Source organism: Gopherus flavomarginatus, chromosome 10, assembly GCF_025201925.1.
Source record: "Gopherus flavomarginatus isolate rGopFla2 chromosome 10, rGopFla2.mat.asm, whole genome shotgun sequence".
NCBI lineage: Eukaryota > Metazoa > Chordata > Testudines > Testudinidae > Gopherus > Gopherus flavomarginatus.
The window spans coordinates 46,067,077-46,093,732 of NC_066626.1; the positions used below are offsets into that span (position 1 = coordinate 46,067,077).

At 44.9% G+C, this 26,656-nt stretch overlaps 1 protein-coding gene across 11 annotated transcripts in view; it reads left to right on the forward strand.

Moving 5' to 3' along the window:
- LOC127030195 (sodium channel protein type 1 subunit alpha) overlaps window positions 1–26,656 on the forward strand; it is a 358,700-nt gene that overhangs the window by 205,674 nt on the left and 126,370 nt on the right. For 9 of the 11 annotated variants that reach the window (XM_050916249.1, XM_050916251.1, XM_050916250.1 and 6 more), the window contains one exon: window positions 24,434–24,746. The exons of 1 other annotated variant lie outside the window; for it this stretch is intronic. In XM_050916249.1, coding sequence (XP_050772206.1) covers window positions 24,486–24,746 — 261 coding nt within the window. In that variant the 5' untranslated portion in view covers window positions 24,434–24,485. Of the gene's footprint in view, window positions 1–24,433; window positions 24,747–26,656 lie in introns of those variants that run through there. One more of the 11 variants, XM_050916260.1, reaches the window with a different exon arrangement.

Sequence of the window (26,656 nt, forward strand, 5' to 3'; positions counted from 1 at the left end):
TAGAAGCTCAGTGCTTCACCAGCATCAGTGAATTAATGTTCCCCTACCTCTTTTCTCTGACTGTCCCCCTATGAAGACTGCAGCTCCCTGTGACAACAGACCAGGGAAAACATTGAGAATCCTTCAAAGCCCTACAGGGAGTGCAGCTCTACAACAGTCTCCCTGAGTTCAACAGCCTCTTTCCTGGTAGGTTGTGGCTACTGTTATCCTGTGCTCTGTTTCTGCAACAAGGCTACCTGGGCAAGGAAGTACCTTCTCCTCAAGGCTTCCAACAGCTGCCAGTGGGAGCTTAGACAGCTACTCTTAGGTTCTCTTGGTCTCTCACATTCCACTGGAGTGATTGTTCTGACAACGTCCAGGACTCTTTTTCTGTATACCCAGGAAAGTAGCATCTTCAGTCTTCCAGGCACCTTGTGCATCTGACTGTGTGAATGACTGGCTTACTGTGTGTAACTGTGTGAGTGGTTATCAGTGTAGCAAGAGATGAGGATGGCTAGCTGTGTGTGCAAGTGCCTGCCTCAGATAACTGAGTGAAGTGAGTAGGTTTGAAGAGATTTGAGAGGAGGGAAAAAATGAGGGGGAATTTTAGAAAAGAGAAATGGTGGGAGGAGTGACAGCAGCCCCGATGAGAGAAGTTTGGGGCCTTAGTAATACGTTTGTTGGAGCCCTACCCTTTTACAAGGGAACCTGGGAGTATTTACCCGTCCACTCTACCCCCATAATAAAAAATCTTGGATGCCCAAAAGGTGTATCCTGGACTACTGGAACCTGCCAGCCTGACTCTGAATTTGATTGGCTAATAAGCAGCCGAAGCAGTAAAATCAATACATCATAATTAAGGCTGCGTGTCTGTCATGGAGGTCACAGAATCCATTTTGAAGCACTTGAAGGAAAGGCCGGTGATCAGGAACAGTCAACATGGATTCACCAAGGGCAAGTCATGCCTGACCAACCTGATTGCCTTCTATGATGCGATAACTGGCTCTGTGGAGATGGGGAAGGCGGTGGACACGATATATCTTGACATTAGCAAAGCTTTTGATATGGTCTCCCACAGTATTCTTGCCAGCAAGTTAAAAAAGTATGGATTGGATGAATGGACTATATGGTAGATGGAAAGCTGGCTGGATTGTTGGCCTCAGTGAGTAGTGATCAACAGCTTGATGTCTAGTTGCCAGCTGGTATCAAGTGGAGTGCCCCAGGGGTCTGTGCTGGGGCCGGTTTTCTTTAACATCTTCATTAATGATCTGGATGATGGGATGGATTGCACCCCCAGCAAGTTTGCGGATGACACTAAGCTGGGGGGAGTGGTAGATAACATTGGAGGATAGGGATAGGGTCCAGAATAACCTAGACAAATTAGAGGATTGGGCCAAAAGAAATATTAGGCTGCATTAGTAGGAGTGTTGCCAGCAGATTGAGGGAAGTGATTAATTCCCCTCTATTCGGCACTGAGGAGGCCATATCTGGAGTATTATGTCCAGTTTTGGGCCCCCCACAACAGACAGGATGTGAACAAATTGGAGAGAGTCCAGTTGCAGTGGGGGAGGTCTAGGCTGGATATTAGGAAAAACTGTTTCACTAGGAGTTGTGCTGAAGCGCTGAAATGGGTTACCTAGGGAGGTGGTGGAATCTCCATCCTTAGAGGTTTTTAAGGCTCGGCTTGACAAAGCCCTGGCTGGGATGATTTAGTTGGAGTTGGTCCTGCTTTGAGCAGGGGTTTGGACTAGATGACTTCCTGAAGTCTCTTCCAACCCTAATCTTCTATGATTCTATGACTTCTGCAGCTGGTGTGTGGGAGAGGGATCAGAGCTGGGGCAGGAGGTTTGGGTGCAGGGCAGTGCTTACCGGGGGGGCAGGCTCCCTCCGGCATGTCTCTGCAGGTCCTGGGCAGAGGGGCCAGGGAAATCCGCATGCTGCTCATACCAGCAAGCACCACCTCTACAGCTCCCATTGGCTGTGTTTCCTGGCCTATGGGATCTGCAGAACCTGCACTTGTGGCGGGAGTTGCAGGCGGAGCCTCCCTGGCCGGCCATCCCCCTTGGAGCTTCAGGGACATGACAGTGGGAGCCAGTGAGTTCTCCCCCCAGTAAGCACCACCCCACACCCCAACAGCCTGCCCCACCCTGGGGCCTCTCCCCCCCAGCACAAGTGGGGGTCCAGGGTCACGTGTTGTAGCCCAGCCCCCTTCCCTCCAGCACCAGTTAGGGTCCAGGGTCGCACGCTGTGGCCTGGCCTCTTCTCCCCCCAGCACCAGCGGGGGTCCCAGGTAGGGTTGCCAACTGTCTAATCAGAGAAACCCAAACATCCTTGCCCCACCCCTTCCCCGAGGCCATGCCCCTTCCCCACCACTTCTCTGAGTCTCTGCCCCTGCTCACTCCATTCCCCTCCCTCCATCACTCACTTTCACTGGGCTGGGGCATGGGGTTCAGGTGTGGGGTCAGGGCTCAGGCAGGGGTTGGGCTGCGGGAGGGGATGCGGGCTCTGGGAGGGAGTTTGGGTGCTGGAGGGGGCTCAAGTCTGGGGCAGGGGGTTGGGGTGCAGGATCCAACTAGATGGCTCTTACCTTGAGCAGCTCCCAGAAGCAGCAAGCATATTCGGCTCCTAGGCCGAAGGGCAGCCAGGCAACTCTGCACACTGATCCTGCCTGCAGGCAATGAACCCTGCAGCTCCCACGGTTCCTGGACAATGGGCATTGTGGAGTCGGTGCTCAGGGCGGGGTCCGCATGCAGAGACCCCTGGCTGTCCCTGCACCTAGGAGACAGAGAGTCGCTTCCAACAGCCGCGCAGAGCCAGGGAGCCTGTCTTAGCCCTGCTGCGCTGCCCACCAGACTTTTAGCAGCCTATTAAAATCTCCCAGATGGCTTTTAATAGTCGCTGGGAGATTGAGGCTGATTTTGGGAGACATCTGGCCAATCCAGGATGGTTGGCAACCCTAGTCCCAGGCCACGTGTTGTAGCCCAGCCCCAAACTCCCCCCCCAGCACCAATGGGGGACCCAGGTGCCAAGCCGCAGCCTCATCTGCCCCCAGCACCAGTAGGGGTCCTGGGCCACCCCCCCTACCCAGCGCCCATGGCCCCACAGCCCAAGTTTTAGTTAGGAGTCTATAGTAAAAGTCATGGACAGGTCACAGTCTATGAATTTTTGTTTATTGCATGTGACCTGTCCATGACTTTTACTAAAAATACCCATGACTAAAACACAGCCTTATTTATAATTGACTCTATGGAACTTATGGGTTACATCATCCTTCTGTATATCAACATGCAGAACATAACTATTTTCTGTATTTACAATTCTGTATTTTAATATAAATCTGAATATATTACTGTTTTTTACAACGACATGACTCTCTAACATATCTGCATGGTTAATGTTGGGTGGGTGGAGAAAGAAATCTGCTAACAAACTGGCATATTCCCAGTCCCACTCACTTTAAAGTTTTTGCAGACATGCACATCAATAATGACTAGTGTATGCATTGCCTTCTTGTTCCTATTACTGCTCCCGGAACTCAGTGATCCTGTTCTTTGTTTTTTAGCTGGGGAGAAAGGCTATGTGTGTGCAAATAGCATGGGGTGTGTGCAGCTATTCGGGGCCTGCTGCTACACATCTGTGGTTCAGACTGTTGTCATTATGTTTTATTGAGATTGTTGCTGAAGTAAGTGGTTTATGGAATTTACATGTTTTGATTGACCACCTATCTGCATGTGTTGCTTCCTTTTTGTGTGTTAGGGGATTGCCACTTGGGGTGTATCAGAGCATAACATTATGGCAATGAGTGCTTCTAGTCTGCAATCCATGCTGCCTACACTTGCTTCGTCTGTTGACTAGCAATACTTTATTCAGAATTTTCGGAACTATTTGCAAATCTCTAATGCTGTGAGGTTACCCTTGGTGTAGAACTTCTTAGGCTCTGATGGCATTGATATTTATGATGGATTCCTGGAGCTCAAGTCCTTCTTTGATGCAGCTGTGCAGAGCCTCAACTGGTATTTTGGCACTGAAAATTCTGTTCTGTAAAGAGAAAAATCTAGTTTGAAGCTCACTAGCAGCCCAATGAAACTGTATGTGAGTTTGCATGTCATTTGTGGCAAGTGGCTCAGGACTGTGAATTTGGGAACATTATGATGATCCTGCTCAGGGATATTTTTGTGATTGGTGTAGCTAGTGACCGGCTGGGCAAAAGATACTAGCTGAAGACGCTAGAGCGCTAACTTTTGATGCTGTGGTTGCTAAGAATGAGGCATTTGAGAGGGCTTAGGTTGAAAGGGCTTCTATGTCTCAGACTGCCACTATTTTTGCATCTGCACTTAAACTGTCAGCTGCTCCTCCTACTTCTGACTCCTGAAGTCATACAATGCTGCCTGCTCCCACTCCACAGCCTCAGCAGCAGAAGTTGCTGTTTTCTCACTGTTTTCACTGTGGTAGTATAGGTCACTTGGCCAGTCTCCCACCTGCCTGGCTAGAACTGCTATGTACTGGGCTTGTGGGAAGGATGGACACTTGACATTAGTGTGCTATCGTACAGCTTGTTCAAAATGATGGGAGGGCTGAAGTGCATACTGTGAATGTAGAGCCGCATGAGAGCACCTTTTGCTGATATTTCCTTTAGTACAATCTTCTCATGTAGCAAAGCACTGGAGCTGGTATCCTGTATCATGGAAATTAATGGTACACCACTGAAGTGCATGGTGGATATGGGTGTTGAAGCTATCATTCCTCCCTTAGGGTTAGTTCACAATCTTTACCTGACTACAGCGGTTATTAAAAAAAAAAACAGCTTGGAATTTTTAGGCCTGGCAGACAGTGGGTGAAGCTGTATGAGCTGTGCTCTACAAAGGCACAGCCTTGGTGTACAAAGTTATACGTTGTTAAAGGTGCAGCTGTGAATGCTGTTCCAGTATTGTCCTCTGACCTATTCTTACAGATTGGTATTATACATGAACTGGCACAGGGCACCTGAGGTGCGATTATGTTGGCTAGAATGGAAGGGGATACCCAAAGTATTGTTCTGAGATGCCATGATTTATTTAATAGTGATGGTGTTCTAATCACAGGATATGCATATTCTGCAGTTTAATTCAAACGTGAAGCCCTCTGCATCTCCTACATGTCATGTACTGCCTGCACTTGTGGACAAGATCCAAGCAGAACTTGAATGTGGCTAAGGGCAGTTTTACAAAAGATCCTGTAGAGTTTCTAAGGCATTATCTGTTGGCCACTGGTGTGAAACCAGTGCCTGAACAACTACAAGCTGCTGCTTCACTACAATTACCCACTGATCATAACAGTTTATGTTCATTCATTTTCCTAGCTTGACTCCATTCTTCAGGATGCTAAACTGTGCAAGGCAATATGTGCTGTACAAGTGGGTTGGATGGGCCCAGTTTTTGGAATTTATAGACTATAGACAAAGTTTTCTTATTTGAGTGAAGATATGTGCTACCTGACATTTCTTATGTAGAGGAGCCCGGGTGATCATCCCAGCAGCGTTGTGATAAGCAGTCCTCCTGTGGCTCATGAAGGAAGTTTGGGAGTTACAAAGATGAAGGGCTGCATTGAGCATCATGTGAAGGTATGCTGACCGCACAATGCATAGAACTACTGCTCCTCTGGCTACTTTAAAACCAGTAGTCATAGACAGACCATGTCAGAGAAATGCGGTGCATATTATTGGCCTCTTGATTGCACTGCATGGCTACACACTGTTGACTGCTATAGACTATTCACTTTACCTCTTTGCATTTATAATTTCACAAGGAACTTATTTCTTGCATAAACACTTCATTTACTAAGTTGGACTACCAGAGAGCCTGTTTTGCATAGTGGGACACCTTTTGTAATAAGAGAGTTTGAGGGTTTACAGACAAGTATTGGTATCATATGTTATAAATCTGCTGCATACCATACCGAAGTGTGTAACTCACATATAGGAGAAAGATCAAGATACACCTTTCCCTACTGCACTAAGTTATGCTTTATATGATATTTAGAGTACATCTCATGGAAGTACTGGAGAAACCCCATTCTATCAGCTCTTCAGCTGACCTATGAGGACCAAATACTTTATGCTGATGGAAAAGTTTCATCCCCTTCGCTGTCCTCAAGGCTGACCGATGTGACTAGGAGATATGCATGTTTCAACAAGTGTATCCATGCAAGACTCCATGTGTTCTACCCTGGACAAACAGTGTATGTTAGTTGAGGGTCTGGAAGCATTTTTGATACTCATGGCATAATCTAGAGTGTGGTGACTACATTTATCACAGGGAGAACATGTTGTTAACCAGCGAGATATACTGTCTACTGAAAGGGGAACAGATAGGGAAGAGGATGTTCTTTCTGCGTATAATGATGTCATGTGGCCAACTGGAGAAGTTGTGCCACAGTGAGAGCATCTACCCCTTGAGCTGTATCAGGTATAGGTTTAACCTATGGCCCCAGGATCACTTGGTGCCTCCAGCCAGGTACTGCTGAACTTTTCGGGAGAAGAGACGGAACTTGTGATGGCTGGTGTGTATGACACCTCCATGATCCCTGTTTCCGGGTTCTGCTCCCTGAACTCAGTGTTCCTGTTTCTTTGCAGAAGAGGAAAAAGGTGGTGTGTGTGTGTGTGTGTGTGTGTGTGTGTGTGTGTGAGAGGGGGGGGGTGCAGCTACTCAGGGATTGCTTCTACATACCTCCTATTCACACTATTAGACTTTTGCTGACCTAACCAGTTCATGGTTATTACATGTTTTGACTGACAATCTACCTGCATGTCTTGCTTCTTTTTATATGTGTGTGTATGTATGTATGTGTGTGTGTTTTGGATTTGATATTCTGGGGTGCATGAGAGTGTAATGACATCCAAGGGGAGAATTCAGCCCATGGTGAAGTTAGCTCATGTAAGGTACTAAAGCTTACTTAAATACCCCTAAAACTTCTATTTGGGAATACATAAACTATCAAGTATACTTTTATGCAATTGCACTAAGGACATAGATTCTTATTGACGGTCACATTTATGCTTTTCATTGAAACTGATCTCCTATTCTGGTAGCTAAGAGCCATAGACGTATACTATGTAACAGGATGCATGATTAAATTCATTGTGAGCAGTATAATGGTGGTTTAATGCCAGCAGTACATTCACCCAAGGCTACATCTGTGTAACTGGAAGAAAAGATCAAAATGTTTTTAACAAAGTTAACAACAAAAATGTGTTTGGCCTTTTTTCTAAACTGAAAATGCTAATGAAAAATGTCTTGTTTTTTGAAGTTTGTAGCTCTTATTTTTAAAAAAATATTTTCATATATTTGAGTTTTTGGTTTTGTTTCCCCTTTCCTTTCCTTCTTTCCTTTTTCCCCTTTTTCATATTTCCCTTATTTTTTCCAGTCATTTTGAAAAAAAATCAATATTGTTTTTAAATTAATGGAAAAATAGAAAAGAGGAAGAAAAAGAAAGAAAAAATCCAACAGAAAAAATGAAAAATGATAAATGACTGAAAAATGCTGGGGAGAAATTGCAAATTCCCCAATACGTATCTTTTGAATTCTGCGAGACTAAAACAACTTCAAAATGTATCATGAAATTGTTTTTCCATTTTTTGACCCACTCTAGTATCTGGGCAGGGTTTTGTGTAGCAGTGGTGTGACATTGGATGTCCAGTGTTGGGGATTCGGAGGGGCAGATAAAGTATACACCTCTACCCTGATATAACGTGGTCCTTGGGAGACAAAAAATCTAACCGCGTTATAGGTGAGACCGCATTATATCAAACTTGCTTTGCCCCCCCTTTCTTTGTTCCCTGACCACCTCCTCCAGAGACCCCATCCCTAATCACGCTCAGGACCCCACCCCCACGCCCCTGACCCCTGACTGCTCCGACCCCATCCGCCTGCCTCCTTACAGGCACTCACCGGCAGTGGCGGGAAGCGGAGCAGCCTGGCCCCAGCCCGCTCCACTCCGCCACCTCCCAGCCGGGATGCTCTGTTTCCTGCTGCCAGTGAGTGCAGGGAGGTTGGGGAAAGGATGTCTCCCCGCACTCACCCGCGGCGGGAAGTGGAGTGCTGCTGCTGGGAGCTGGCTGGGGCTGGGCTGCTCTGCTTCCCGCTGCCGGTGAGTGCGGGAAGGCTGGGGAAAGGATGCCGTCTGCACTCACCGGCGGTGGGAAGCAGAGCGCGGCGACTGGGGCAGAGTGGAGCAGGCCGGGAATGCGTCGCTTCGCTTCCCACCGCCGGTGAGTGCGGTGGGTGTCCTTTCCCCAGCCTTCCCGCACTCACCGGCGGCGGGAAGCAGAGCAGCCCAGCCGCAGCCAGCTCCACTGCACCAGCTCGCAGCCGTGGCGCTCCACTTCCCACCAGGCAGGTGAGTGCAGGACCTTTCCCCAGTCACCCCCCAGCGACATGGCTGGAGCCGGGGAAAGGAAAGCAGAGCACCTGGGGCCACGTTACTCTGCTTCCCGCTGCAGGTGAGTGCGGAGAGATTGGGGAAAGGACCCCCTCCGTACTCACCTATGGCAGGAAGCGAAGTGCTACGGCTGGGAGCTGGCGGAGTGGAGCCAGGCTGCTCAGCTTCTGCCTCTGCTGGTGAGTGCAGGGGGATCCCTTCCCCCAAATCCCCTCCCCTGAGCGACACAGCTGGGGCCAGGGCGAGGGAAGCAAAGCTGGCTGCCCCTGGCCCCCCACTAATCCCCCAGGCGACTCTGGGACTGTGGGGGCCCCAAAAGTGCCCTTCCACAGCTCCTGTCCCCCAGACCCTGGGGATGGGGAGCAATGACCACCCCCGAGACCCTCTGTCCCTTATCGAGCCCCTTGGCCCTGGCCTGGCCGGGCACCCTTAACACACTGCTCAGAGCAGCATGTCAGAGCTTTACTGCCTTGTATGCGAACCTGCCTTATATTGGGTCGTGTTATATCGGGGTAGAGGTGTACCATAGTCATTTTGAGACACTTTTAATGTTTCTATTCGAAAAACTGTGTAAAGAATTAAAACAATATATAGTGGAGCAGATGCATTCTAATTATGAAACTAGAAAAATGTTTTACTCTTCAAATTATTACAAACTATTTTCAATGTATTATCAATTATTTAGAAAAAATCATATTCCGTATATTAAGAAATAATAAACAAAATACCATCACTAATAGAAAAAGGGTGGGAACAACCTTTTGGGGGACTTACACCTCAGTCTTTTGTGTTCCGCAAATACAGAACCTTTATTCTTCCCCCATCCTTGATATCTTCTTTGGGTGTGGAGTTTCCTGCAGTGAGTAAGAGAGTAGGAAAGAGTGGGTCAATGAGAAGGATCAGGCATGGGTTATCTGGAGCAAAACTGTGGTTACTGAAGGTAAGCAGCAAAGGAATGGTGTAAGTAGGATAGACAGGATTGGGCTCAGAAGGGAAGTTTAGGACTTGTGTTGAGATAGTGGCAGTGACATAGGGAGCAGGTAGGGGCTGTTCACATTAGGGACAATGTCCACCACCATATGACACTAGCTGTTTTAAATATCCAATATTCAGAACAGATTTCAACACAATTACGACTGTCTTGAAAAATACTTAATAAATGTGTGTGTGTACCCTGAATACAATATTTGTGTCCTCATTGATCCTGTTGGCCAAATCCTGATTATCAGAGCACCATCCATGTAACTGGTCTGTGCACAGAGGATTTACACAAGAAGCCAGGGTGGATAAAGGTACTACACAGAGTACAAAGCAGATTTGTGGCTGCAGTATACCCCCTGTCAGAAGACTCTCTCTATTCTGAGATTTTCTGGCACATCCATGTAGGCACTGACTCATGACACCCCCTCCTACATTAGTCTGTATCCCACCCTGGTAAAACTCCACCATCACTGCATGCTGGCACATTTCATTCTCTCAATACTGCCTCCTCCCCCCACCCATATAATCTACCCCAGTACAGTATTTCATGATCTGACCTCCCTGTACACAATAATTTAATTCTTCCCACTCTCCCACCTCCAATTAATTCTCTTACTCTTCCCCAGCATTTAGTTCTGTATCATCCACTGTAGCGAGGCAGTCTGGTTCCCCTCCGCCCAGAGAGGGATGAGCCCCTCTGGATGCCAAAGTGGGCGGAGCCAGTGGAGCATGCACCTGCCCCCCAGAGGTCAGGGTGCAGGACAGGAAGTACAAAAGGCCAACCCCAAAGCTTGCTAGAGGCCTGGCTGCTGGAGAAGCCAGATGCCTGTGGCCTAGCTCCTGGTGGGGAGACTCCTGCAGTCTGCGATCAACCTGAGGACTGGCCAGACCCCGGGGAAGCTGTTAAGCCTGCCTGTGGCAAGCTACTCAGAGGAGCTGCCAAGCCTACCGTTCACCGAATACCCCGAGGAGCCCATGGTGCTTGATTCTGTGGAGGACACTGTCCAGACGCAGGTACCTCTAGAGGGGGAGGTAGGAAGTAGCCCGGGGGCAGCCGACCCTAGTTTGGCTGCAGCACACCCAGAGCCGATATCAGTGCGTTGTGACCAGGATCCCCACTGACACAGCAGCAGGCCTTCTGCTGCTGTTAGGGCCTCAGGCTGGGATGCAGTGGAGTGGGAGGGCCTGTTTCCCCCTGCCACCCAATGTGCGGGTGGCAGTCTCCCCCTCTCCCAGGCCCTTTGGAGCCAGGGTCTGGGCCTCCTAAATTCATTTGTTTGCTCAGCCCTTGCATAAGGGCCTGAGCCATAGACTCTCTACTGCCCTGCCCTGACCCAGGGCTAGGGCCTAGGTTAAAATTGTTTGCTCAGCCCCTGCATAAGGGCCTGAGCCACAGACTCTCGACTGCCCCGCCCTGAAATAGGGCCTGGGTCTGCGGAATAGAGCTGGTTGTTGATCTCTACTGTTGCTGCGGCGTGAAACCCTGCCGCCTGACTAGTTCCCTGAAATAATCCAATAATCTGGTTCCCTGCTGCCCTGGAGGAGGACGAACCCCTGCTGAACCCTTCTACATCCACTCTTTCGCCCTTGCTTCTTGATTCCCCAGCCCTGGCTCCTTAACCATTACCTCCTTCAAACTTTCTCTCTCCTCTCTCTCTCTCCACTAGCTTTTCATCTATTTACCTCTACGCCTTTAGAAGTTTCCGCCACCCTTTGTAGCCTGCACAGCTGGGGATTCCTGGTGGCTTTCCCCTATTAGAGCAGAACCTTACACTTCAGGGCACCACTGGTAGCCTCCTCTCTTCTCCTTCCCAGGCCAGGGGGTAGAAGGAAGAGCTGCAAACAAGGCATTACTGAGGAACCATACTATCACTTGGCATGTTCAGCAGCTCTGATCATCTGTCCTTCCCCAAGAGGTGGGAAAATGGGGAAAGGGCAGCCAATCAGAAGGGATTTCCCCACTGACAGAGGTTCTCCCTTCCCCCCGCCCACATAGGAGAGTTAGCAAACAGCCTCCCTGGGAAACTGTTAAGAGTTAGTTGATCTCAAAGCAGCAGCAGCCTCAGTGCCCCAGAGAAACTAATGGAGAGAAAAGCAGTACCTACATACTATATATAATATAGATAATGGGGAGAAAGCATTAGAAATTCTCTGAGCTGGGGGAGTCTGAATAACAGGGGCAGAACTGAAAATATCCCCCAACTCTTTCACCCTCTCCCACTTGCTGCAGGCTCCCCATCCAGCAGGAACAACACCCCCAGGCTGCTCCATGCTCTCCCACCCACAACCCCACAGGCAGCTTCCCACCCCATAGCAATCCCCTAGGTTCCCTCCAGTAAATGCGCCCCCCTCCCCCACCTCCTGGGCTCCCTTCCAACCAATAACTCCCTTAATTCCATTGATTACTGCTGCTTTTCTCCAAGTGCCTCCTTCCTCTTCTGAAGGGTGTGGTTAATAAGCTCCTGCTGTCCCCCACACCAGCTCCCTCTACTTACTGAAACCCTATGAAGGAAATCAGTGACTTTTCACTGTTGAGAAACATAGGTCATGGAGCTGTACAAAACCTAGCAGCTTTGTCTGTTGGAAATTTACATTTTTTTTAAAGTAATGTTGGCTGTGTCCCTTTAAGGCTGCTGGCGATACACTTCTGATGCTGGATGCTAGCACTTCTCACTGGCCAGCTATGGGTAGCAAGAGTTACTACAGCAGACTCTTTCCTAGATGTCTGTCTGGTGGGTCTTGCCTACATGCTCAAGATCTAACTGATCACCATATTTGGGATTGGGAATGAATTTTCCCCCAGGTCATATTTGCAGAGACTAGGGGCAGGGGGGAAGAGGTTGCCTTCCTCTGCAGCATGGGACATGGGTCTCTTGCAAGTTTAAATTAGAGTAAATGGTGAATTCTCTGTAACTTGAAGTCTTTAAATCATGATTTGATTACTTCAGTAACTCAGCCAGAGCTTAGGGGTCTATTACAGGAGTGGGTGGGTGAGATTCTGTGGCCTACAATGTGAAGGACATCAGGATAGCTGATCATGATGGTCCCTTCTGATCTTAAAGTCTGTGAGTCTAAGAGCTAAGTCAGTGGCTGTGGGGTTAACTGCCCCACTTAGGTCACTATTTAGCAATTTTCAGAAGCATAGAAGCTCCTGTGGATGTAATAGTACTATCATTTTTAATATTGTTCTCGAGTATGGATCAAACCAACCCTGTCATTGTTTGTTTTTACTTACCATTTTCCAGCCACAGTAATGCTCCAACAAAGTAACTTCTTGTCTTACCTTTTAATTTAATGTAAATTTAATTTATCATTGAATCTTGAAAAACAACATTAGCATTATATAATTTACTCTGAGTATCTTTCTTTCATTCTATTTGTTTTTAGTCAAAAGAAGATTGCTGTTAGGTTTGCTTGGGTAAATGTGGGGGGCAGTTTGCAGCCATTGTTTAAGAAAATTAATTTTAAATAGTAGTATAAATTCCCAATGGAAGGACATCCTCGCTTTTATGAAATGAAATGAAATAAAGCAGTACTTCTCTGAACAGCTCTCAAGCACAGCTTCTCTCCATTAGTGTCACTTGCTGCAAAAGGAGTACTGCAGAAAAACAGTGCATTGTGGAACTCCTTCAGTCTAACAGCCGTCCAGCAATTCTGCCCCATTAAATGTAATTGCTAGGGTGGGGCGATACTGCAAACACCTTGTGGTTTATCCCCCTAATGTATTCTCTCTGCTATCTATGGAACCTATTTGTTACTGTCACTTTAGGCCTGATTCTGCACTCATAGCTGTGTAAATTAGGAATAACTGTTGCCGTCAGTGGATTTAAACCAGTGTAACAGAAAGCAGAATTAGGTTATTTATTTTTAATAGTAAGCAAAGCACATAATCTACATTTTGGTAGAGATAATATATTTTATAGTAACTCATTTATTATAAAAATATTTTTCATGTATTCCTAAGAGCTATGAACAAAAAGCATCCTGATTTTTTTTTTTTTGTTGACTGAACAAAGAGGCAGAGGACCTAGAATCTAGGTTTTAGTATAAACACAGAAGTGATTTTGACAGTAATCCCTGATTTGGAATACCTCTGTAGCTTTGTGGAGACAATAAGAGGATCAACAGAAATTACTAGGAAAAACCTCTTGATACTGTACTGAGGGTGCATTACAGATGACCATGGTGAGATAAGCATCCTCTGCTCAGGAGAGGCCCAGAACGCGGTAGTATCTGCACAAAACATACTTTGTGCCCGGAGGTGATTCTTCTTAATAATGATTGATTACAGGTTGATTTCTCGTTCTCTCAACATTCATTTGGTTTGCAAGGCTGATACATTTCTATTTTCTTCCTGAATGGGAGAGGATAATGGAGACCAAAGGCAGACTGTAGAAGGCTCCCCCACTGCCAGGGGTTCCTAACCTTTTTTCCCTACTGTTACTCCACATTCAGCCATTTGCAGCTGACTCTCCTCAGGTACACATTGGAGGGCTTTGTTTTGGTTTCCACGGTAATTAAGATGATGCACTCTGGAAATCAGCACAGTGGTTTATAGGATGCTAATAGTATCCAAGGGTAACTGATTGCAGATGACTGAACAAATTCAGTTCAGTAGAAGGGCAGAGGTTCATCCCCCCCAGACCTGTCTCACATGGGGACTCTACCACACAAACTGGAAACCTTGATCTACCCTGCAGAATGTCTTTAATTTGATCATTTTTTTCCTAATAGATGCTATGAGTTCCTCCTCCTATCTTCAACGGAGCAGAAAGGCCCTGCTTTAGTGTCCTTCCTGGAATTTAACTTTATTGCTAATTCAAAAACAATGCCCTACGTGAACGTCAGATTATGCTTTTGGGGGGGCTTGGCTATATTCCTAGTGTTTCTCTCAAAAACCTCCTTTGTCCTCAGCAATAAATATTCTGGTAGAGAGTCATTGGTCCATAGAGGGTTGTACTACAACATCTCTGAAAATTTTTGCAGGTAAAGCAAATTGATTTAGGTATTTTGTGGTAGCATGGGTTGGAACTAGGAGACTTAGGCACTATTCCCTGTTCTGTCACTTAATTGATGATGAATGTCACCAAATCACCTCTCTGTCCCTCAGTTTACTGATTTGTAAACATGGAGATGATAGTGCTTATAGGGCAGTGGTTCTCAAACTTTTGTATTGGTGACCCCTTTCACACAGCAAGCCTCTGAGTGCAATCCCCCTTATACATTAAAAACACTTGTTAAATATTTAACGCTACTATAAATGATGGAGGTGAAGCCAGAGTTTGAGGGTGAAGGCTCGCAACTCCCCACATAATTACCTCACAATACCTTGAGGGTTCACAATCCCCAGTTTGAGAATCTCTGTTATAGAGACCAGATCAATTTTAAAGGGAATGTCCCAATATTTGAGGCTTTGTCTTATACAGGTGCCTATCACCTGACCCTGTCCCAATTTTTCACATTTACTATCCAGTCACCCTAAGTGCTAACCTACCTTTGTGTAAAGCTTTGTAAGTTCCACTGATGAAAAGATCTTTATAAATTCAGAATAGTAATACTCCTGTGTATTTACTGTGATGGCTTTCCAACATACAAGGATATGAGTTTTAACAGATCTGATTTGTTTGTTTTTGCCAAGAGCAAAAACATAATGTGTGTCACAGGGCAAGGGCGAAGTGAAGGGCGAAGATTAAATTCTGCTTACTGCAACAGATTTCTGTTGCCTGAATCTCCCTGCAGTCATCAGCTTCAGACTGTTGGAGAGGACAAGGGAACGGGAGGGACTGTGTGCAGGCATTTGGGAAACGCTTTTTGAAATTCAGAGAAGATTCACCATGCAGTGAAAGTCATACAATTTCATTTTGTGTTCTCTTCTTGTTTAACTTCAGTGTTGATGTATTCTTAAATATTTTATATTTCTTTTGATTCAATATCGTTTTTGTTCTTTATCCTTGGGAAAAGAAAACTCATTTTCTGACCTCCCAAAATATGGCAAATTGTTAGGCTGTCTAATGTAAAGAAGAGTTCAGCAAGTATTAAATTTGCCAGTAGCAGTGCAAAGGAACACATGTATTGAAGTATTCATGTAAAATGTCTACAGCACTCTTTTCAATTTCTCTTAAAGAGAGATGCATATACAGGGAACCACAGATGCACCAATATAACACAGAGCACTAATAGCAAAGTCTAGGTCTGGTCCTAGGATTCCTGAGTCTCAAACCCAGATACTGTGGTGATACCATAGAAGTATAAAGAGAGAAGACAGCAGGATGCAAGTATTAAGCCACCATCACTTCCAATATCTGAACATTGTTGGCAACCTAAATAAGCAGCATAATTTCCTCTCTCCTCCCGCCCCCTCTCCCCCAAGCTGTGCTTGATATGCCTGTGCCAATAGAAGAGCAGCATCCACAAGAATACCCTTAGGGGTTGTTATACCAATTATATTAGACCAGTAAAAAAAAAACCCAGCAGGATCTTATTAAAGGGGACAAGACAAAGATGCCACATTTATTATGATAACAATTTATGACTAATAACTAATATCTTAACTCTTATACACACACATTATACCTATTCCCTATACATACACACATTCACACACACACACCCATGTTCATCAGGTGTTCTGCAGCTGCTGCATAGTTACCAGTCCTGAAGATAGCTTAAGTTCATGGCTTGATTTTGCAGCTTGGGTTCGTAGCTTGTGGCAGCTAACTGGCCAGGAAAGCTGGGCACAAGGACAAGCTGGATCTCTGTTGGGCAGGCACTGATGTCCTTCCATGTTGGCAGCAGAATGTTACCCCGAGTCTCTCATCTCACCCTTCTTTTTCTATAGGCTTTTGGTTTGGATTCAAAGTCTATAGGTCTTGCTGTGTCACGCTGCCTCTGGGTTTAGATTGATCAGCCATCAATTGCAGGCGTGACTTTCAGCCTTGGACCTGGCTTTGATCTTCCTTCTGTTGTTCTGTTGTCCTTTTCTTTTTAGGGTGGATGCTTCTTACTTTGTTTAGGGCTGTCGTCTAGGTCTTCAGCCGTTGGTATTTGAACTTTATGTCATCAGGACAGGCTGGGGCTGGAGGTTGATTCCATCACTCATACATACCTCATTCACACATCTAAACTAAACTAATAAGATTACAGCAGGGTTTGCAAAAATGAAGGTTGGAGGAAGCTTTTACAAAATGGAGTGAGTGTTTTAAAATGGGGTTTGAATTACATTATGAAACAGAAGTTACAGTATAGGCAAGTGTAGTGAATGGTGAACAGAAGTTACATTAATAAAGTGAACAATTGAAAACAATTTCATTTATCAGTTCTACAGGGTCATCCCCAGATCCAGTGCTGGGATTTGAGATGGAATCATGAGGAAAAACAGGTTGTTTAAAATACACTGTACCACTACAACTCAGGCATTAGAATTGCAATGTGAGACCAGAGAGAAACAGAGCAAGTAATAGCACAATTTTTGTTGCTGCACCTAGTGACTAGTTCAGACAATCTCTTTCAGATCACTTGCATCTTGTATCTCAAGTATTTTTATTCCTATCTGCCAGCAGTTATATTAATTTAGATGGAATATATGGGCCAAAAGTGTTAACATAACCCAGTCACTGTTCAGCTTTTTGGTACACAGAGACCTCAGTCTGGTGAGTACCATGGAGTTACAAATAATTAAACATATTTTTAACCTTTTGTTAAAGATAAAGGAAGGAAAAACAATTGAAGGATTGGAAATGTAAAGTATGGTAGTAACATCCTTTGTTCCTTTCCCCACTATCTAGAAATTGCTTTTAGAAGAAAAACCCTTTGTTTGATAGGTGCTTAGATGGTAATAACTGCCCTTTTGGGGGAAAGAGAAGTTACTTGACATGAGCTGGAGCTGTTGTTGTTGTTAAATCTTTGTTGTTGATCTCATTTCCTAGAAGAAAAAAAAGTTACAAACAAAACTGGAGAGAGAAGAATAGCAAAGAGAAAATGCAGTTTCTGTCTCTGGTGTTGACTCTTGCTTGCAACCTCACTGCTGGAGAAACATAGACATAATGCACGGTCTTAGCCACTCCAGGACTGGGAGTACCAGCATTGGGATGTTTAGGGCACTGCTTTTAGTTTCCTCTGCCCGGTCACAGATTTATAGCAGTGGTGCAAAATATACAGTCTTGGCCAGCTAAACCAGATTCTTCTTAGACAGAAGGAAAAAGGAGAAGGATAGGAAAGAGACATATAAGGGTAATGAGACAACTCAGGTTTACCTAGGATTAGTTAGCTCATTGGGGGACCGGGAGGCAGTTAATTAGACAGGGAAGTACCTGGGCAAGATAAAAGGAGGCTTTTGGGGAGAGGAACAGTTCCCAGAATATAGAAAGAGAACTCCTACAGGGAAAGCTTCCAGGAATCTGGTGAGGGGTCTAGGGTTGCCAGGCGTCCAGTTTTCAACTGGAACGTCTGGTCGAAAAGGGATCTTGGTGGCTCCACTGAGTACCACTGACTGGGTTGTTAAAAAGCTCCCTGCGGCTCCTGGAAGCAGCCAGCATGTCCCTACAGCCCCTAGGCACAGGGGCAATCAGGGAAATTCCATGTGCTGTCCCCACCCCGAGTGCCAGCTCCACAGTTCCCATTGGCCAGGAATCACAACCAATAAGAGCCGTGGGGGCAGCGCCTGCAGACATGGGCAGCGCAGAGCCTTCTGGCCACTCCTGCGCCTAGGAGCCAGATATTCTGGCTGCTTTCAAGAGCCGCTGGGAGCCTGCCTTAGCCCCGCTGTGCCATGGATCGGGAGCCGCCTGAGGTAAGCACTGCCTGGCTGGAGCCGCGCTCACTCCTGTACCCTAACCATCTGCCCCAGCCTGGAGCCCCTTGCTACACCCCAAATCCCTCATCCCTAACCCCACCCCAGAGCCCACACCCCCAGCTGGAGCCCACACCCCCTCCAGCACCCCAACCCCCACCCTGAGCCCACTCCCACACTCTGAACCCCTCAGATCCAGCCCAGAGCCCCCTCCTGCACCCCAAACTACTCATCCCCAGAGCCTGCACCCCCAGCTGGAGCCCTCCTGCACCTCAACCCACTGCCCCAGCCTAGTGAAAGAGTGAGAGTGGGGAAGACCGAGGGAGTGGGAATGGAGTGAGAAGGGGCAGGGCAGGGGCTGGGTCTCGGGGAAGAGTGTTTGGCTTTGTGCAATTAGAAAGTTGGCAATCCTAGAGGAGGCTCACTAGCAAAGGAACCCAAGGAAGAATGCTCCTGGGTGGAAGAGTTTTGGAAAGGAAGGGACTATGAATGTAAGTCTCAGGGAAATCTGGCTCCTATGAAGGACTTCATCAGGCAACTGCAGAAGCCCTGGAAAAAAAGAGAAATTATGTGCTGTCCTGAGACAAGGTCATTGTGGTTTGGCAACTGTAGGTACCTTGACCCAAGAGGCATGATCCCCCAGCTAGTGACAACAAGTCCCTGACTCCAGGGAAGGGTTCTGGGTCATGAAGGCCTCACCATTAAGCAATCTTGGACATAACTGAGGTTTGACAGACTCAGGTTGACTCAGCCTCTGCCCAATCCTGCTAGAAATACTGAGAGGAAGGCCTATTCATAGGATGTTCTGCCTTTGGGGTGGAATAAATTAGACCCCTGAAGGGGCTCTGATCAATATTCAAGCCTCATTGGACTTATTAAAACTCTGGGAAACTGAAGCAGGGATCCAATGGTAGTGCTGACCAGGCTGCCACTCCTTTTATCTTGCCTGGGACTGATGTCAGGCTTACAGGCCTATAATTTCCTGGGTCATTCCATTTACCATTTTTATAAACTTGCAGAAATGGTAATATTCCTTTAAATAGTCTGTGATCGCTGTAGCAGTGCGCACTGCGTTCTCTGTTCTAAAAGCCAGCCAGAGCAGGCAACGGTATTTTATATACCTAGGCTTTTCTTATCTATTGTTTAAATGTAATGTGCTCCCTTCACGGTAACCTTCAGTGGGTGGGTTTCATTTCTGAGAGGGAGAAGAGAACCTCCAGGGGAGCAGAGAGCTTCAGGAGCTCTGCTTTTACATCTCTTCCTCGGTGGTAAGCACTACGGGTAATGTTAGTGGAGGCCTCTTCAGTTGATAGAATACTGACTGCCAAATGATGGCTTTCACTCTGCCTGAATGATTGATTGTACTTATTTTCACAGGGCTGAACTAGTCACAAAGTTTGAGATCTAAAAGATACATTGGTAGGGACCTTGGGGATATTTTATCTTCTTTTGGACCACTAAGATGGGATCAGGGCTGGCAGTAACATTCAGGTATAACAGGTGGTCACTTAAAGCAGCAAAACACTAAATAGGTGTTTGCATGGGTGAGTGGGAGACAATGTAATAGTTGGGCATTTACTCATTGCCCTTGAGTAATCAAACTCCTTTGTCTTCGTTTGGAATAGTCTGTTAGGATAAGGTTGATCCTACAAAGGCAATTTCCTTCATTTGTGGGGTATATGTATTGGTGGATCTTAGATCTTTTCATCTTCATCTGTCTGTGCATCATTCCTCTTTTCCCCAGAGAGTACAGTAACTCCTCACTTAAAGTCGTGCCGGTTACTGTTGTTACGTTGCTGATCAATTAGGGAACATGCCCGTTTAAAGTTGCACAATGCTCCCTTCTAAGGTCGTTTGGCAGCCGCCTGCCTTGTCCACTGCTTGCAGGAAGAGCAACCTGTTGGAGCTAGCTGGTGGGGGCTTGGAACCAGGGTGGACTGGCAGCCCCCTATCAGCTCCCCCTATCAGCCTCCCACTCCCCTAAGTTCCCTGTACTGCAGCTGCCCAGCAGGCTAGCAGTTGCAGCTATCCCTCCCCCAACTGCCATCTGCTGCTCCTGCCCTCTGCCTTGGAGCTGCTCCCAGAGACTCCTGCTTGTTGTACGGGGGGGCGGGAGGGCTAATGTCAGGGTGTCCCCTGCCCCCCTGCTCCTGCATCCCACTTACCGCTTCTCCATATAAAACAGGAAGGGGACATCCACAGAGAGCCTGGGGCAGCAGCTGCTGTCTCAACTTCCTGATCCACTTAAAAAGACAATGCACTTAAGAGTGGGTCAGCTTACTTAAAGGGGCAGTGTGCATCTCTCTCTCTCTTCCCCACAGACAATATGTGTCTGTCTCTGTCTGCTATGCTATCTCCCCTCACTCGTGTTTGTGCTGCCTTGTGTGAGAGGCTACATTAACTGCAATGTGTTAACCCTTGAGGGCTCAGCTGAGTGCTAGTTCATCATTCAACAGTAAGGCATTCAGCCCTCTTCCACCCTCTAACTTCACCACCTCAACCAAGCTTCACAATCGTCATAACTGTGAACAGTATTAAATTGTTTAAAACGTATACTGTGTGTATGTATATCTATAGAATATACAGGTTTTTGGTGGAAAAAAATTGCCTGGAACCTAACCCCCCCCCCATTTACATTGATTTTTATGGGGAAATTGGATTCACTTAGCATCGTTTTGCTCAAAGTTGTATTTTTCAGGAACATAACTACAACGTTAAGCGAGGAGTTAATGTATTTTCATTTTACTGGTACTTAAGAATAAATTCAGAAATACAATAAAGAGAACTTTTTCTCTCCCACTCAGCTGAGAAGATCTTCTCAAACTGATGTAAATAGAAAAGATTTCTCTTGTCATTTCTGATGAGAGAAGTGTTATATTTTTTGTTAATGTTTTGAGGCCAGGGCAGCATTATACACTTGGGTAATTCCATCTTTCGTTCATTTTTAAGTTTTACCTAAAACTGCACCTCCAGGAGCAGATGTAGGCTCCCAGTTCAGCAGCAGTACCCTCTGCCCTAGTACCACAACCCTAATCGCAGGGGAGGGGCAGACAGGGCCCAGGAAGTGGGTCTTGAGATTGAGCCTGCCCCACATGCACCCCACAGTGGCAGCTGCTGCCCTACGGGGCTGGGCCTGGCTCCCTACTCTGGGAGTTGCAACCTAGCACATGGAGTTGCAGAGCCACGCAGGTTTGTCCCAGCTATCACTGAGAAGCAGCTGGGCCGGCACCACATCTCAATTCCCAGAGCGCAGAGACAGGACCAGTGCCCTAGGACAGGATCCAACACTGCAGGGTGAATGAGGGACAAGCTTGCTCTCCAGATCTCATCTCCTCTCCCTTCTCCCCCTCACATCAGGGCCTCCCTTCCACTCCACAGTGGGCTGGGAGAACTGTTTTGCACCTTTGGTTTCACAATTTCTGTGGCTGCAACTGAACCCGTGCTAAGTCTGCCCCCTGTGCACCTCTGAAGAATTAGAAACATGGAGCTGTGTAAAGAAAAGGGACTGCACCAGCTGTCTGTATAGAAAGGAAGTTTCAAAGGGCCTCTTCTGGGTGCTTTGCAGGAGCTTGAACACCAGTTTTGCGCTCTTGGAAAACACAGGAAGTTTTCTAAACACAATGTGGGGAGTGCTTTGAAAATGTGCTTATCTATCTAATCTAAAGTGTTGCTTATTGTAATTATATAGTGCGCATTTTAACCCTTTTAGGCCTTCTCCCCCATCTCAATGGGTGTATGTATAAATGATTACACTGGCAGGGGAAAAGTAACCCCTGGGGTCCTGAGAGGAAGGGAAAAGGAATGGCAGGTTCAGCTGCTAGAGAGCCTTCTCCCCATCACCCCTCAGGAGATTATCCCTGGGTGAGTTGGAGCAGGGAAGAAGGAGAGATTTCTACACCTTTCTCTGCTACCCATTGGCTATGGGGAGAAGGGAGAGTTTGATTCTCATGCATCCCCACCCAATACCTACCCAGCTATATGGGAAGCCCTCAGACTACCTAGCAGCCATTCTTCCGCCCTGCCCTCTCTACCTTATAATGGAGATATAATTTGAATAAGATTCTGTGGGTCTGACTGATTGCTAGGTTTAGGGGTCAGGTAGGAGTTCCTCCCTCAGAAAAGTATTGACAAGGTGTTTGGTGGGATTTTCTACCTCTCATGAAGTATTCTGGAAGCTCAGTTTAAGGTTAATGAGTAAGAATAGTGTTTAAAAGTAATGATTTTGTAATTTCATTGCAATTGTGGGTGAGAGACACAAGGGTCATCTTTCAGAGGTAAACATGACTGAGACCCAAGAAATGTCAGGCATGGACCCTCTTAGCCTTGCGGAAGAAGGGAGGGCCTTAAGTCTTCACAGACTAAAATACTCTTCATGTGTACCCTCATTCTCCTCCTAGGGGCAGAGTGAGAAGATTCAGAGGTGGGTTAAATCATTGGGGCTATGCTGAAGAGTCCAACCCTAAATATTGGCTATTTGGTATGAGATCATTTAACACATCCCTTGACTCAAGTAAATATCTGGTATTTTGTGAGGGTTTAGCTCCATCCATTAAAGTTCATAGTTTAATAAAGTTTCAGCTTTCCACTTTGAAATCCATCCCTCTGTCTGTGTTTCATTCTCCTGCATGTCCGGATCAAATATGTTTTTAAAAAAACTGTCTCAGAAATGAGGGAAAATAAATGCAAATTGTGCAGCTATGGAATCTCCTCATCACTCTACTTTCCTTCTTCCATCTTCACCACTGAACAGAGACACCACTGTACATACTAGTGTGATTTTAAAATGTTTGTACTTATAGTGCCTTTACTTCTATGGGCCATCTGCTTAAGTTTACATGTATATAATATCTGTTACTGGTTTCCATTTCCATTATATGCTTTTCTTTCTTCCTTTAGTCTCATCTTACTTCTCTTTCAGTTTCTATTTCTTTTTATTAATTTTTTTTCTTGCTAGAGATTTCCACCCCTTCTGTATTTCTCTACCGTTCCTGCGCCTCCAACCCCTGACTTGTATCCCTCACTTCTCCTGTCTGCCTTTCTTTTGGCATTTTTCATTGCTTTTATCTCTATTCCTATTTTTGTACTACTTTCTTCCAGGTTTTCAACTTTTTCATTTAATTTTCCCTCCTTCATTTTCTCTTCTAATTCATTAATTTTCCTCTCTCCTGTGCCCCTAATTTTTTTCTGCCAATATTTCTTTCCCCCTTTCTGTTTCTCTTCTTTTCTGCAACTCATGCTTTTTCAGTCTCCTTTCTCAGTGCTGCTTATCACTTCCTCCTCATCATCTCTTGCTTTCTCACATTTCTGCCATTCCTCATCTCTTGCTTCTGTCAAAAATGTATTAGGTCCGGCAGTGATCCTCCAACCTTCCTCGGAGGCTGCCTCATCATTTCCACACAGCCCTGCCAACCAATGGATGGAGACTGCAGATGTGCTCTACTGCTTGCCCAAACACACATTTAAACAATGTACCTGCTAAAATCAGAAGATTGTTCAGCAGCATAAAATATGCAGGATCTGCAGTTTTATTGTGCACTCATTTTTCTGTGCCCATGCTTATTTTTAAGCTGCTTACTATATTTGTTAAAAATACTTTGTTAATTCTTCACTTGTAAACATCTTTACTGAAGGAAAATGCTAGTATACAGAACAATTGTGTAAATGAAAGAGAAATATGAAGAAACTATTGCTTTTGTTAACTGTAAAGAGAGTAAGTGATGCACAAGTAACCTTAGGAACCATATATTTTGGTAATGCAGAGCTCCTATCTGCAATACATGGAGCCAATTTTTATTTGTTTAGTTCCTGATTCTGCAGCTCTTTCTTCCATTGACTTCAATAAGTCTACTTGTGAATATGCAAGTGAGTAATTACTTTTCAGTATGAGTAAGAGTTGCTGAATTGGGCCTTTTATAATTAACAATATGTTCCCTGAAGATTCTGCACTGGGACCACTTTTTCATAATTAATAAAATATCAGTAGCAATAAGACTGTATCAGCAAACCTTCCAATAAAATACTTTGGGTAAAAATTGATTAAACAAATTCTAGAACTGAGAAATTATTTCGGCTTATATATAGTTGGCTTATCAAGAATGAAATAGATGCCTTTGAAAACGATCAAACTTCTATTTTAAACACTGAATTGAATTTCACATAAATTGTTTTTAGTATTTTATATTTGCATGTACTGATGCTGGCATAAGCAAAATAAATTACTAAATATTTTCCCTTGATCTAACATGTTCATCTTTTCTGTTTTCTTTTTAGCACTTTCTTATGCAGGAGAATAAATGGTAATTAAAATGAGCAGGATGAAAAGATGGAGCAGTCAGTGCTTGTACCACCAGGACCCGACAGCTTCCACTACTTCACTAGAGAGTCTCTTGCAGCTATTGAACAACGCATTGCTGCAGCAAAGACTAAGTATTCAAAACAAGACCATAAAGATGATGAAAATGGCCCAAAACCAAATAGTGACTTGGAGGCAGGAAAGTCACTTCCATTTATTTATGGTGACATACCTCCAGGAATGGTGTCCGAGCCCTTGGAGGATCTGGACCCATATTACATTAATAAAAAAGTAAGTTTTTATTATCAAGCATGTTTCATTGTCACTTTCATAAAGTAATACTTGGATTTTTTCATCATGTACATAATGTGTAATTTACATAAAATGTACAAGAGAGCTCTGTTATGTAACATACCATATGTATGCAAATGGTATTCCACTGTTCAACAAAGGGTGTGAGGATAGTTTTAGCTGAGCATCATAGAAAGGAACAGGATATGTAACAAGTGGAGGAAGTATTCATAGTCAACAACTTACATGTATTTCCCTCTCCCAAAAAGTTAGTAAATAGAAGAACGCTTAACAACTAAATGCTAAAAAACTGTCTCAATCTAACCCATGTATTTGGACCACGCTCATCACCATGGACTCATGGTACTGTGAGCATCTTAATTTGCATGATGAGCTTGGGACTGCATACATATACAATTCTATGATTTTGTGGAGATTAATGTTGCTTTTATTATTAAATCAGTTATTTTTGTTACAAATGCAATATAATCCCTGAATGTATTGTTTACATCCAAGTACCACATTACGTAGCCTAAAATAAATAAAATGAAAATCTAGGCTTGCATTGAAAATAACTTGCTCCCACTGAAATCTGTGGCAAAATATTATTGGGTTCGCTGATGCAGGATTGAGCCCCTAGTAATTTGTATATTATTCTGTTATCTCTTTGTAAATGGCGGAGCATTTATACTGAACCTGAAAAATAGCTGACACCAAGCTATTGTGAGGCTGCTGTGCATAATACAATACACATAAATATTTTCTATTAATATTTTTAATAGAGCTGTTAAGCAATTAAAAAAATTAATCGTGATTAATTGCATTGTTAATAATAGAATACCATTTATGTAAATGTTTTGGATGTTTTCTACATTTTCAAAAATATTTATTTCAATTACAAAACAGAATACAAAGTGTACAATGCTCACTTTATTTATTTTTGATTACAAGTATTTGCAGTGTAAAAAAATCAAAAGAAATGGTATTTTTCAATTCATCTAAGACAAGTACTGTAGTGCAATCTCTTTATCATGAAAGTTGAACTTACAAATGTAGAATTATGCACCAAAAAACTGCATTCAAAAATAAAACAATGTAAAATTTTAGAGCCTGCAAGTTCACTTAATCCTACTTCTTGTTCAACCAATCGCTCAGACAAGTTTGTTTACATTTGCAGGTGATAATGCTGCTCGCTTCTTGTTTACAATGTCACCTGAAAGTGAGAACAGGCATTCTGATTGCACTGTTGCAGCTAGTGTTGCAAAATATTTACCATGCCAGATGCACTAAAGATTCATATGTCCCTTCATGTTTCAGCCACCATTCCAAGGGACATGTGTCCATGCTGATGACAGGTTCTGCTCAGTAACAATCCAAAGCAGTGCTGACCAATGCATGTTCGTTTTTAGTATCGGAGTCAGATGCCACTAGCAGAAGGTTGACTTTCTTTTCGAGTGGTTCGGGTTCTGTAGCTTCTGCATTGGACTGTTGCTCTTCTAAGACTTCTGAAAGCATGCTCCACACCTCATCCCTCTCAGATTTTGGAAGGCACCTCAGATTCTTAAACCTTGGGTCGAGTGCTGTAGGTATCTTTAAAAATCTCACATTGGTACCTTCTTTGCATTTTGCGAAATCTGCAATGAAAGTATTCTTAAAATGAACAACATGTCCTGGGTCATCATCCGAGACTGCTATAACATGACATATATGGCAGAATGCAGATAAAACAGAGCAGGAGACATACAGTCTCCCCCAAAGAGTTCAGTCACAAATTTAATTAAAGCATTTTTTAACAAGCGTCATCATCATGAAAGCATGTCCTCTGGAATGGTGGCCGAAGCATTCTATCTGGGACGTAAATACCTTGCAGTGCTGTCTACAAAAGTGCCATGCAAATACCTGTCCTCACT